The 13,593-nt window shown below is 34.6% G+C and overlaps 1 protein-coding gene across 1 annotated transcript in view; it reads left to right on the top strand.

The window, feature by feature from the left end:
* The first annotated feature begins 227 nt into the window (after window positions 1-227).
* The window catches only part of LOC134249330 (WASH complex subunit 2C-like), a 29,234-nt gene continuing 15,868 nt past the window's right edge, over window positions 228-13,593 (top strand). The window contains 21 exon segments of the mRNA XM_062731690.1: window positions 228-362; window positions 1,357-1,452; window positions 1,968-2,060; window positions 2,459-2,530; window positions 2,747-2,986; window positions 4,198-4,288; window positions 4,520-4,608; window positions 5,607-5,666; window positions 6,935-7,039; window positions 8,053-8,182; window positions 8,307-8,378; window positions 8,628-8,740; window positions 8,838-8,916; window positions 9,512-9,583; window positions 11,272-11,439; window positions 11,745-11,875; window positions 12,050-12,139; window positions 12,324-12,532; window positions 12,778-12,868; window positions 13,086-13,153; window positions 13,416-13,494. Coding sequence (XP_062587674.1) covers window positions 303-362; window positions 1,357-1,452; window positions 1,968-2,060; window positions 2,459-2,530; window positions 2,747-2,986; window positions 4,198-4,288; window positions 4,520-4,608; window positions 5,607-5,666; window positions 6,935-7,039; window positions 8,053-8,182; window positions 8,307-8,378; window positions 8,628-8,740; window positions 8,838-8,916; window positions 9,512-9,583; window positions 11,272-11,439; window positions 11,745-11,875; window positions 12,050-12,139; window positions 12,324-12,532; window positions 12,778-12,868; window positions 13,086-13,153; window positions 13,416-13,494 — 2,208 coding nt within the window. The 5' untranslated portion in view covers window positions 228-302.

Here is a 13,593-nt window from a genome sequence, read left to right as displayed (position 1 = left end):
AATTCAGTCCAGCATAGTTTGAGATAGGCCTGTTGAGGTTTGACTGTGTAGATATATGCAGAAGATTAAAAAATCATTTCAAGCGAACCTGGTTAAATGGTAAAGTCACAATTACATTTTGATTTCTCTAAATACAGTGCTCTAGGAAATAAGGATCTCTCTCATATTGATAGGAAGATTAAATAATAGTTAGAACTATAGATAGGCCTTCTTCTTTTTTTTTTTTGCTTGGATCCGCCCACCAAGGACGTTTGAAAAAGAAAACGGAAGTCAATATCATGTGACAATTCTACACATAAACAATGGCGGACGTAGAACCTCCCCCAGCAGATACATCGCAGACGACGTCGAATTCTGCCTCGGTAACAATTTAAAATTGAAATAAGACACTTAATTTTCATATAGTTATTTATATTTAATCTGAATCAAGACTATTTCCTTTTACGATTTCTCTGTCTTTTAAATTATTCGAATCTTGCACTTGAAAGATTGTATTTCGAATTTCCTCAAGCAAGATTTGCCATGTTTATAGGAAGAATTGTTCCAGTTCAGTCAGATATTCGGCATTAAGTTTCCACATCTTGGTATTGAGTTGAAACATTTAACATGGTTAAAACTTGACATTTGTTTTTATTGTTTAGGTACATTAAGATGATATTTGAAGTAAACCCAATTATAAATTTCATCAAATAAATCCCAATTCATTTATCAATGTAAACAAATTGATACAATGGTTACAATGATGATTTATTTTTTTTTCTCAAACCAAGGTTCAAAAAGAAGCAGACAGTAAATGTAAATACTAAGGTCCCCAGAGCACTGTGACGCACTTCTATGCAAAATTCTGAAGCATAACTAGTCCGAAATATCTGATGTTTTCCTGGCACTTTTCATGATATTTTATGTGCCAGGAAAACATCAGAACTGTGGTCATTGAAAAAACTGGGAATTTGCCGCCTCCAACCAGAGGTGGTATTCTTGAGTTGATATTAGATACTTGCAAACCGAATTAAATGTCAGACTCAGTACACTATTTATCAATAGTGCAATACTTTTGATACTCATCAACATTGTTTTATATTGTTCCTTTATAAAATATACAATCCGATGAAAATATTTGATCTGTCAGGATTTGTTTTCATTAAGTTTGTGCATTTTAAAATCTTGCAACTTGTCTTGTATTAAAATGTGGAGTGGTGATTTCTTTTCATCAATATTGTTGAGTACAAGATGCATTGTGCTATCGATAAATTGTGAGATAGGCATTTAATTCAGTCCACAAGTGTCGAAAAGTAACTCCAGTTGGAGACAGTGAAATAAGAGATACGAATATATAACATGATTTTTTTTTTACAGATGGCTGCAGATGGGAGCAAACCATGGGAGAGGCCTTGGACTGTGGAGGAGATGAGAAAAGAGGCAACCAACTGGTCACTGTCTGGAGATGCAGGGGTAATAATTCATTCCTGTTTGACCATTTACTTCATAAAATAATTAAAATAATTGTTTGGGTTGTGTAGATCTATAAAAAAATTTATTATGGCTAATATGACTGAGCAAAATTGTGATGACACAAAATCATTCATTCCGAAAACCTATTCATGTAACATCTCTTTGAAATCACTAATTTTTGGGGAGTTTAATTTGTTGTTTTCTTGGTATGAACAGTCCCTCAATTTCAAATTTTCCACAGATGTGAAAATTTCACACTGCAGTGTATTGTTTCTCCTTTAAAAATGGATCGAATCTTTCTGTAACAGTAAAAGTTCCTCAAACCACAGAAATTTGATCCTATGATAATAACTAATGTTACTGTAAATTTTTCTAAGTTTTAGAGGGAGGTTTACTATATTTGAACCAATTATTGACTCTAGAGAAATTTACACATATATGCTTTACATGTTTTTGAGTATTTTTCTTTCATATGAAGAATTTGGATATTGAATATTGTGGTATTTTCTTTTCAGTTGTTGCTGTATTTAAAGGATTTTTCACAGAAGATGATTTCACGTGTACATGAAATTGAAAAAGAAGTTGATGGATTAATGCACGATTCTAAGGTAAAAAAAAATGCCTTTTCTTTTTCAAAAATAAGCAAGTATAGCATTTTTCTGGTTAAGTTTGAAATGCAGAAAACTTTCAGGATTTTTTTCCAACTCATATTTCTTTTTCTTTTTTTTTTTATGGCTAGGTCTCAATATTGATAGCATTTAACTTCTATCAAGGAGAAGACACTAGTTTTTTATATAAGAATTTTCATTAAGATAGCATGTTCCATTCTATTAGAACATTAATAACAAGGTACTGAACACTGAACCTTTAATAAAATATTGTGAGAGTCAGACAGGTTTGCTTACTGTTGCTAGGATCTGTTGTATTTTCTCCTATCTAGTTACAATATCATGCACTCTTGACTCAACTTTATGAAAGTGTTGTTAATTATGCTATTCTGTTTCAGATGACTGGTGTAAGAGCTAACAATGTCTTCAATGATTTTATTATGCTGGCAAACACCCAATTTGTAGAAAATGTAAGGCTCACTTTATTAGTAACTTTAAGATCTATTAAACATGTAGTGATGTACAATTGGTTACCACATTCAGTCAAAATTGGTCCCTCTAGCATTTCTGTGTACACTGTAAATTGAAATTAAAGCTAAATACACTATACATGGTGGTTAAAAATAATTTTTTAAGATTCCTAAGTCTTCCATGTTTAAGATTTTTTTTAATGGAACTATTTATAGAGAGTTTATGATGAAGATGTCAGTCAAGAGGAAACAGCCAAAGCTGGGGAAGGAACAGAAGAGAAAGAGAAGACCAGAGAACAGCGGGAGTCAGAACTGATACCCAAGGTCAAGGAGGCCCTGGAGCTGGGGATTAATGTGATTGACCAGGCCTTTGAACAGCTGGACAGTCACGTGGCAGACTCTGACTCCGAGGAGGAGGAGACAGGATACAGGGCAGACCCCCTACTGGAGGCTAAGGTAGGCAGAATCAGAGGGCGGACCCCCTACTGGAGGCTAAGGTAGGCAGGATACAGGGCAGACCCCCTACTGGAGGCTAAGGTAGGCAGGATACAGGGCTGACCCCCTACTGGAGGCTAAGGTAGGCAGGATACAGGGCAGACCCCCTACTGGAGGCTAAGGTAGGCAGGATACAGGGCAGACCCCCTACTGGAGGCTAAGGTAGGCAATGTCAGAGAGCGGACCCCCTACTGGAGGCTAAGGTAGGCAGTATAGAGGGCCGACCCTCTACTGGAGGCTAAGGTACGCAGGATACAGGGCAGACCCCCTACTGGAGGCTAAGGTACGCAGGATACAGGGCAGACCCCCTACTGGAGGCTAAGGTAGGCAGGATACAGGGCAGACCCCCTACTGGAGGCTAAGGTAGGCAGGATACAGGGCAGACCCCCTACTGGAGGCTAAGGTAGGCAGGATACAGGGCAGACCCCCTACTGGAGGCTAAGGTACGCAGGATACAGGGCAGACCCCCTACTGGAGGCTAAGGTAGGCAATGTCAGAGAGCGGACCCCCTACTGGAGGCTAAGGTAGGCAGGATACAGGGCAGACCCCCTACTGGAGGCTAAGGTAAGCAGTAACAGAGGAGACCCCCTACTGGAGGCTAAGGTAAAGTGTGTCAGAAGGCCTTATTGTAGATTCATTTATTGACAATTTTCATGGTTTGTTCTTTTCTTAAGTGGTTATATTTCTTACTTGAATATTTTTCAGAACCTTTGCTCAACCAATTGATCTTGAAAATTGTAAATTTTGATTTTGAGGTGTTTATGATTCAAAAATATTTTTAAAATTACTTTTTTTTCAATTTACTGAGTATTAGGCACCTGATTATTTTTAATAGTATGCTTGTCATGTTAAAGCTGTTAATAAATTGTGTACTGTACACAGTTTTCTAGGTTTATTTAGCCATTACTGTCTTCAAAATGATTTTCAATTTGTAAATTCTTCACCGAAAGACCTTGGCTTGTGTGTTTTTGTAATGTTTATATTTTGTTTAATTACATGTATTTGATGCTTGGATCATGTGTAATGAGGAAGAGAAAATGTGTCAATTTCTTGCCACAATACTTGGACATCCTAGTTATGTATTATGTGTTACAAATACATGTAGTAACACTTGTTATCCTGGATCTTAGTGTCACGGTATATTATTCATTTACCTCCCCTTTATTTTGCAGGATCCATATATTAACAGATTACTTCCCTTAATGATTGGAACTCCCAAGTTTATGGAGGATGATTCTGTTGGCCTGGCTGAAGAGGAATCAGGTATTGCTCTATTTTTAGAACTTTTAAGGTCAAGATTATACATAAAAAATAGGGTTTTTTTTCTATTGATTATAAATTAATTCTTATATATTTGAGTGAATTTTTATTTCATGCTGTCATGAGTGTGTGACTAAGAGAGTAACACACTGAATTTTCTCTGGTAGCATTATCACTAGTATGTGGGTGTGTGGTATAAGTATTCTCAGCATGTGTTTTTGTCTTTGTTTGTAGAAGAAGAGGAGAGTGACCATGGCAGCCTGAGTGAGAGTGAATCTGAGAAAGAAGAGGAGGAAGAGGAGAAATCAGAGTCCTCAGAGGAGGTGAGAAGACTGTATACATAGAATCATTTGTGACTAGGTGACCTCTTACTATCTGATTTAATTCATCGTTATGTCTAGTTAGTAAATTTTAAAAAAAAACATCAGTTTCTCCTCTTGAAGAACTAAACTAGTTTTACCTGGTATATAGCGTCTTTTGGTAAAGTGGAAACAAACATTTTGATTTCATATTCTCTGTCTCCCCAGGTCTTGCAATTTTCAGAAGTATTCTTTACTTCTTAACATAAAGCATTCATACTAGGTTAGCATGATAATAATAAGCAATGCGTCTTCTTTTAAAATTGCGAAATTCATGGCCCCTGGTTAGAGGTTTTGATGTTTGGGCTGAGCTCTACGGATCATTTATTCAAAATAATTTTCTCCCCTTGTATATTTCGCAGACTAATATTAAGTACATAGATAAAATATGCAAAGGTTCCTTTTCCAAAATTGAGTAATTCATGCTACCTGGATCAGGGGTTTAAAGGCAGGGCTCTTTTGACCAAACAATTAAAATGCATCATTTTGAATTTATCTGTAAGCTTATTGGTTAGTGACAAATGGGAGTATAGTTAATGTAATAGTGTTGACAAATACATGTACATCAAGATGCAAGAAAGTAGATCTACTTTAAGAGTCTACTATACCAGACTGTTGATCCTTCCTTGCTCTATTTCTCTTTTTGTAGAGCAACATGGCTTCCTCTATCAGCTAAATAATTTGCTTTTTTATATAATTGCCATTCTGGATCCTTTAAATACAGAGTTGTTTTATACTTAGGTGACCCGTAAGGCCTTTTCTTTTATATATTTTTTGAAGCAAAAACTTCCAAAATTTGAAAAACTTTTCTTTAATATAAAATTTTGCTGAAAATGAGTTTGCATAAATGAAGTGAACAAATATAAATTGAATTTGCCATAAATAAATTGAATTTGTCATAAATTCACAATACTGTGGTTATTTGTTGTTTACACTTTGCATAATATACATGTTATTCTTAGACATCAGAGAGTGAGGAAGAATCAGGTTCAGTAAAACCTGTCAAACATCGTTATTCTGAGGTTTGTAATGTAAACCACTCCCAACCTTTGAAATCCATTGTGTTAAAGCTTCCACCTCCCTCACCCAGCTGCAGCATTTTGTCAAAACCTAATGTAATCTTGTTAATAAAGACGTCAAACATAATTACACTTAAACCTTTCTCATCAATTTTAACCACCCACCCACCCCCAATCATAAAACTTTAGATATAAAACAGCCTGTATAATTGCACATCTTTTTAAACAAGATATTATAGTTGAAAAACTTCCAAATTAAATGAAAATTGACAGAAGACCTTTTTACACAAACACAAGCAGTAGTTGTTTCAATATGTACCTCGTACAAAAGTTGTAATTGTTTTGCACCAACAAAGCCCCATTTATAATGAACACAATTCTTTCACTGCTTGATAATGAATGCCAAATAAAGGGCAAGCATGAGAGTTTTTCTATATTTAGACTGAAAGAGAGAGACTTTAACAATGTTGGAGTTTTCTGCATATGAGATTGATAATACTGTAACAGTAATTAAACTTATTTTATAATCTGATAGTTTGATTTGTATCAAATTCATTTGATTCCACATTTAATTCACACTATTCAAAAAAAAAAACCCAGACCATTTTCATGATTTGTTAAGCATGTTTGAAGATGTTAGAAATCTTGAGAGTTCCATTGCCCCTCCCTTATTTATAATGGTCCTTGACCTACTTGTGTTAAGTAATAATTCAAAGCAATCATTTTTTGAAGAGCATATCATCTTAAGGATAAGTAGTTCTCAGAAAAAAAAATAGCAGAGGGAAGAATGTCATTGTAAGTTGATTATAACAAATAAGAAAAAATAGAAATGTCAAGAATTAGGCCTAGCCATCTCTTACTCGGTTTCTTTTTAGCTTTCTTCAACATTAGATCAACAAAAAACACATGGAATCCTTGCAAAAATATTTATATTTAGCCATATGTTCCAGAACCGAACATGAAGAAATGACTTTAAAATATTATAATTCTTATAAACAACCAGCTATCTTTTTTTAATTCAGATTTTTGAAGATGTGAAAAATGATGTAAAAAATAAAATTAAAATCATTCACTTTGAATTGTGCTATTATTATTTGTGAAATATTATCATGACACTTTACCATTTTATAAAATAATGGAAACTTCAAATGTTACTCTTTTCATCTATATTCTGATTTCATTACAGATGTTTCGTAAAAGACAATGTGTAATTGACAAAACCATCAATTAGCACTTCAGATAAATGTTACTTGTCTTTTTTTTTTATACAGGAGTCAGAGTCAGAAGGCAGTGATTTGTTTGGGGAGGAGAATGAAAAGGAAAGTGTGTCAGGATCTGAGGAGGAGGAGGAAGAAGAAGAGGAGCCTACCCCAAAAGTAAGTGACAACTTACCCCATTTCAGGACGTAGACTAAAAGGAAGTCAGGATTTACCCCAAAAGTAAGTCAGGACTTACCCTGAAAATAAGTCTAAACTTGTCCCAAAAGTAAGTTAGATCTGAAACGAAAACTAGGACTTACACCCAAAATAAGTTATGGAGAGAATGCCTGCTGTCCAATCTTTTTATAATTATTTTTTAAGAAAAATATTTTTTAAATTCAATTAAGTTACCCCAAATGTAGGTTAAGACCTATCCCAAAAATAAGTTAGGAACTTCCCCCCAAAGGTGAGTTGGAAACTTTCCCCAAAGTTAGTTAGTACTTAACTCAAAAGAAGTTAGGACCTACTTCAAAATTTAGGTAGGAGATTTTGTTAATGAATTCTGTGAAATAAATTTAGTGAACTCAGTGATATAGGTTAACTGACTTCAACATGGTGACATTAAACTTATAAAATTATATGAAATATACATCTGATACTCATTTGATATAATATACACTGTGAAAGATAAAGAGTGTTTTTTGTTAAAAAAAACTTGTACCAGGTACATGTACAAAAATAATTGTTTTTGAGAATTCATGGTCATGGAGAAGTGTGTTTGTTTTAACTAATATACAAGGAAAAGATTCTTCTAAAAGGAAGAAAAATATACCAACATTGAGTGACTAATGGACTAATTTTGGTTAAAATAAATAAAAATTGACATATCTCTGCATTGAACATTGTATAAGAGGAAGAATCACTTTCTATGTACTTATTGTGAAAATCTTACATCTATTTGATTTGAAAATACATGTATACATATAAAAGATTTGTCAAATTAAGGGTATCATATTATATGTTTAGATGTACATACTTAAGAATAATTTATTTATCTTTAAAGACAATTCAGGAAACATATTCATGGTTGGATTTCTAATAGAGTTTATGCCTTAATGTTATAAATTACAGATGATACAAATTTTGTTTAGCATTTCCTTATACAACAGTGTCTAATTAACATTATACAGAAACCCTCAGCCCCCATGGATTTTGCCTCAGAATTAGCCAAAAAATTAGGGGGCGGTGGCCCACCACCAGCACAAGAGAGTGACGAGGAAGGAGAACCAGTCAAGGAGAGCAGAGAAACCAAGACTAAAGGTGGGCAGTTTTCTGGATGTTGCTTTTAAATGTTGTTATTTTGTTGTCAATAAATTATCTAGATTTAGTTTATTTGTTAACTTTACAAACTTTTTCATGTTTTCTGTTTTTTTGATATTTACAGAAAAGAAAAAGCGAGAAAAGAAAGAATCAACAAGTAGTTCTAAAACAAAATCTAAAAAGAAGGAAAAAGTTGGTGAGTATCTTTGAAAATGATTATGTTAGGAATTGTCAAAAGGGAAAAGGAGAAAAAAATACTTCACAGCAGTGGCAAAGCAGCTAATACAAAAATTATCGAAGTCTTACCCTAGGTTATTTTTCTATAAGTACAATACAGTAATTATTCAATGTAAGACATAAAGAACACATAACTTCTGTAATCCTATATAAGTATTTATCAGTAAATGGAATAGTAGACCTTGATACTAAATGACCACTTTTGTAGAAGAGGAGCCGTTTCCTGCTGAGGAAGAAGAAGAGGATTCTCCGTTTGGTAACAAAGGGGGGCTTTTCTCTGGGAAAAGTAAAGGACTGTTTGATGACAGTGAGGAAGAGGAGGTCAGTATACGCATTTTTTTTAACTAATTTAAACACAAAGTAAATGGTGGTTAAAGTAGATCAGGCGGTTTCATAATTTTCTTTTTTCACTTTTCAGGGAGATTTGTTTTCAGAAAGTGTTTCAGAGAGGAAAACCTCAAAGAAAGTAATAGAATCAGACAAGGAGGAAGAGGAAGGTAGATGTACATGTGACAAAATAAACCCCTAAACAAGAATGTACACTTTTACATTATTCTCAGTAGTTGAATATTTGTTGATTGTAAAATTATGTAATAAGTAATTTCTACAGTCATCCAATTTCAATGGATTTCTTTGATGGATGTTTCAATTACATTTAATTTTACAAACTTAACTGGTGCAATTTTAAATGCTTAGGAATTTAATATGTTGAAAATACTACACTTGGAAATTTATTTGGACAATGGAATAACACACCGTATAGCGGTTTTCTTGGCTGGTGTAAAATTTGATGTTTGCCTCCTCAAAGGTATGCCAATAATTTTGGCGTAATTTATTTTAGTGGATACAGGGTTTCAGCCCTTTGCAGATGAACACCTAAGAAGAGTACTGAATACCATGGTATTTTAGCGAATAAGATTTTAATGGGCTACAATCAAAATGCCAAAATAAGCCAAAATTAACACCCCGCTAAAATAACCCGCTAAACAGTAAATTTATGCTAAAGCCCAAAGACCCTATGAAAAGTTTTAACATTGCAGAAACTAGATTTTTCCACAAAATATCCTAAATAATCTTGTATAATCTTTGCAGAAAAACCCAAGGAAAGAAAGAAATCTAGTAGCAGTAAGAAGCCTAAAGGGGGTGTCCCTATGTTTGGGGAAGGTAAAGAATGGAACCTTTTTAGCTCACCTGAGCCAAAGGCTCAAGTGAGCTTTTCTAATCACATTTTGTCCGTCGTCCATCTGTCCGTCTAGCTGTCCGTCCGTCCGTCCGTCTGTAAACTTTTCACATTTTCGACTTCTTCTCAAGAACCAATGGACCAAATTTAACCAAACTTGGTACAAAGCATCCTTGGGTGAGGGGGAGTATAAATTGTTAAAATAAAGGGCCAGGTTTCCTTCCAAGGGGAGATAATCAAGAAAAGACAAAAATAGGGTGGGGTCATTAAAAAAACTTCTTCTTAAGAACCACTGGGCCAGGAAAGCTGAAACTTATATGGAAGCATCCTTGGGTAGTGTAGATATTAAATTGATAATATCATGACCCCCGGGGTTGGGCATCGCTGCAATAGGGAATGCAAGTTTTACATAGAAATATATAGAACAAATCTTTAAAAATCTTCTTCTCAAGAACCACTGAGCCAGGAAAGCTGAAACTTATGTGGAAGCATCCTTGGGTAGTGTAGATAGTAAATTGTTGAAATCATGACCCCCGGGGGTAGGGCGGGGCCACAATAGGGAATGCAAGTTTTACATAGAGATATATAAAACAAATCTTTAAAAATCTTCTTCTCAAGAACCACTGAGCCAGGAAAGCTGAAACTTATGTGGAAGCATCCTTAAGTAGTGTAGATATTAAATTGTTAAAATCATGACCCCCGGGGGTAGGGTGGGGCCACAATAGGGAATGCAAGTTTTACATAGAAATATATAGAACAAATCTTTAAAAATCTTCTTCTCAAGAACCACTGAGCCAGGAAAGCTGAAACTTATGTGGAAGCATCCTTAAGTAGTGTAGATAGTAAATTGTTAAAATCATGACCCCCGGGGGTAGGGCGGGGCCACAATAGGGAATGCAAGTTTTACATAGAAATATATAGAACAAATCTTTAAAAATCTTCTTCTCAAGAACCACTGAGCCAGGAAAGCTGAAACTTATGTGGAAGCATCCTTGGGTAGTGTAGATATTAAATTGTTAAAATCATGACCCCCGGGGGGTAGGGCGGGGCCACAATATAGAATGCAAGTTTTACATAGAAATATATAGAACAAATCTTTAAAAATCTTCTTCTCAAGAACCACTGAGCCAGGAAAGCTAAAACTTATGTGGAAGCATCCTTGGATAGTGTAGATAGTAAATTGTTAAAATCATGACCCCCGGGGGTAGGGCGGGGCCACAATAGGGAATGCAAGTTTTACATAGAAATATATAGAACAAATCTTTGAAAATCTTCTTCTCAAGAACCACTGAGCCAGGAAAGCTGAAACTTATGTGGAAGCATCCTTGGGTAGTGTAGATTCTAAAGTATTAAAATCATATAAGGGGAGGGGGTAGGGGGGGGGCACGATAGGTATAGCAAGAGGGGAAATCTGCTAAAGAACTGCATCACCCAAGTTACTCAGGTGAGCGATGTGGCCCATGGGCCTCTTGATTTTATATCAAAACAGACTTAACATGGCTATGGAAAAACGTTTCAAGATGAGGATCAATTTGTCTTGAAATATGGTCTTATGAATGGAATGAATATGGCTACTAAAGTAAAGTTGAAATTTGAATAGAAGTGTATAGTTACAATTTATAATGTAAAGTCAAGTACACATTTCCTTACTGAAGTTCTTTTTTACTTGAAGATGATGAGGACGATATGTTCAGTGAAAAGAAAACAACAGAGAAGAAGAAGCCTCCGTCTAAAGCCCCTTCAGGAGGAGGAGGAGGTCTGTTTGACAACGAGGATGAGGAAGATGACCTCTTCGCTTCAGTTGCTCCAAAAACTACCACAGAAAAACCGAAGAAAAAAGGTAGGGAAGATATACAAACTAAGAAAAAATATCTATACAATGGATAGTTTTATACATGTACATTTTAAAAAATATGCTTGTAGAGGGGCAGAGATCTTAATTGAACCTATTTAATATTGGGGCCATTTGTCAATTCTCACTTTGTAAGCATGTAAATTGCATATCTTCCTTACGTTCATGTGTATGTATGCCCATATGAATGTTGTGCATCTGAGGAATGTACATGTAAAAACATACTCATTGACAAGTAGTACATACCTGTGTATGTATCCATGAAATAAAAAGAGTACTTTATTTTACTGTAGAGACTGGTGGTGGAGGAGGAGGCCTGTTTGATGAGGAGGAAGAAGAGGAAGATTTATTCTCTGAGAAGAAGGAGGAGGAACCAAAGAAAGAGGAAACAGCTCCTCCTGTCAAACAGGAAAACAAAAAGAAAGTAAGCTTTCAGTATTGATGATTCAGATAAAGTGATTTTTTTCTTTGAAAACCACTCTATCAAAAAATAAATTGTCTTGTATCAATTTCCTGCCCCCCTTAAAAAAAATCAGTGAATTCTTACATGCATATTCAGTAAATGGCTGTACATGTGAATGTGGCTTTGTTTTGTCAGCTTCCCCCTGGTGCTGTCCCTATGTTTGGAGGGGGAGCAAATCCACTGGCTGCTGCCATCAAAAAACAGAGAAAACCAGAATCTGATGAGGTTTGTGACACCATCTGACAGATATATAAAATCATTTGTTGTTTTACTGAAAAATATGGAATATTTCTTGTATTGTCTGTAGAACCCCCAGTAATCATTCCAAATAGAAATCAAAAAGTTACATTTAGCATCACTGAACAGAAAGGAGTGGTTTTCATAAGTGAATTTTGATTGTTTTTTTCAGGAAGATAATGAGTGGTCAGAGGAGGAGAAACCAAGGACTGCCAGTGTTAAATCCAGCCAATCAGTGACTTCTATAAATTCTGCCTCCAAGGCCCCTGGGGTCAGTAAGTTTAACAAGCCCAGCCCGAGTCCGTCCAGTAACAGCCTGTTTGATGATGAGGGGGATGATAATGCTTTGTTTGCTGCTACAGCCAAACCAAGGGCAGACAGGTATCTCCTACTGTTCATATACATAAACTAAGGTAAATGTTGTGGTAAGATTATCTTATATAGCTTTTGAAAAGTACGTGTATTTGGACTTTCATTCCTAATACAGTACATATGTGTTATAAATTGGTAGTTTGCATGTTTGGTATGGATATATAGAAAAGTACATGTAACTGGAATTTATGTATTATATGTGAAAGAAAATAATAGACAAGTTGTTTTAAATGTCGAATAACTTTTCTTTCCAGTAAATCAAAAGCTAAACCTACAAAGTCCTTGTTTGAGGATGACGATGGTGACTTGTTTTCCTCAAAACCTACAAAGAAAACAGCAGAAAAGGTTAGTTGACAGAATCCCTGGTGGAACTTTATGGAATATGTAGACATTGTGTATTATGAAATTTTTGAGTGATTTAAAGTTATGGGTAGTTGTGAACAATTTCAATTTTATTTCTCAACACTTGTAATAAGATTCATTGATATTTTCGATTTTGGTAAATTAATGAAACATTTGAAAAATATTTTAAACCTAAATTTATTTTCATTATATTTTGTAGAAACCTCAGCAATCAGGTGGTTTGTTTGATGATGAAGAAGATGATTTATTTGCTAAACCGAAAGACAGGTGCTTATTTAGAAACATGTTTCCAATACTCAAATCAGTGTTCAACTGTATAACTTAAAAATAAATCACAATCTCGAATGTACAGTAAAATAAACTGCTACATTTACACTTCATTTTTTTTTCACCATATATACATGTACCATAATGGGACAAAAAAAATGAATTATTATGCAGAATATATATGAAAGCTTTTGATTTTTGTTCAGTCAGAATATTTAACAATATACAGATTTTGAAATACATTTCATATTTAATGTTTCAGTGGGAAAAAGAAGCCTGTAGGAGGAGTAGCTCTGTTTGGAGAGGATATCTTGCCAAAGAAAGACAAACCAGTTGTAAAGGTACAGTTTTATTTTAACTAGCTGTATCCTGACTTCTGAGCTCTATAGCTACATATAAATTATTCAGATTAAAAATAAGTACATGAAAAGATCCATAAT

The sequence above is a fragment of the Saccostrea cucullata genome, unplaced genomic scaffold (genome assembly GCF_032062105.1).
Source record: "Saccostrea cucullata isolate Sc308-1 unplaced genomic scaffold, CSIRO_AGI_Scuc_v1 ctg561, whole genome shotgun sequence".
Classification (NCBI taxonomy): Eukaryota; Metazoa; Mollusca; class Bivalvia; order Ostreida; family Ostreidae; genus Saccostrea; species Saccostrea cuccullata.
This window is presented reverse-complemented; position numbering and strand designations above follow the sequence as displayed.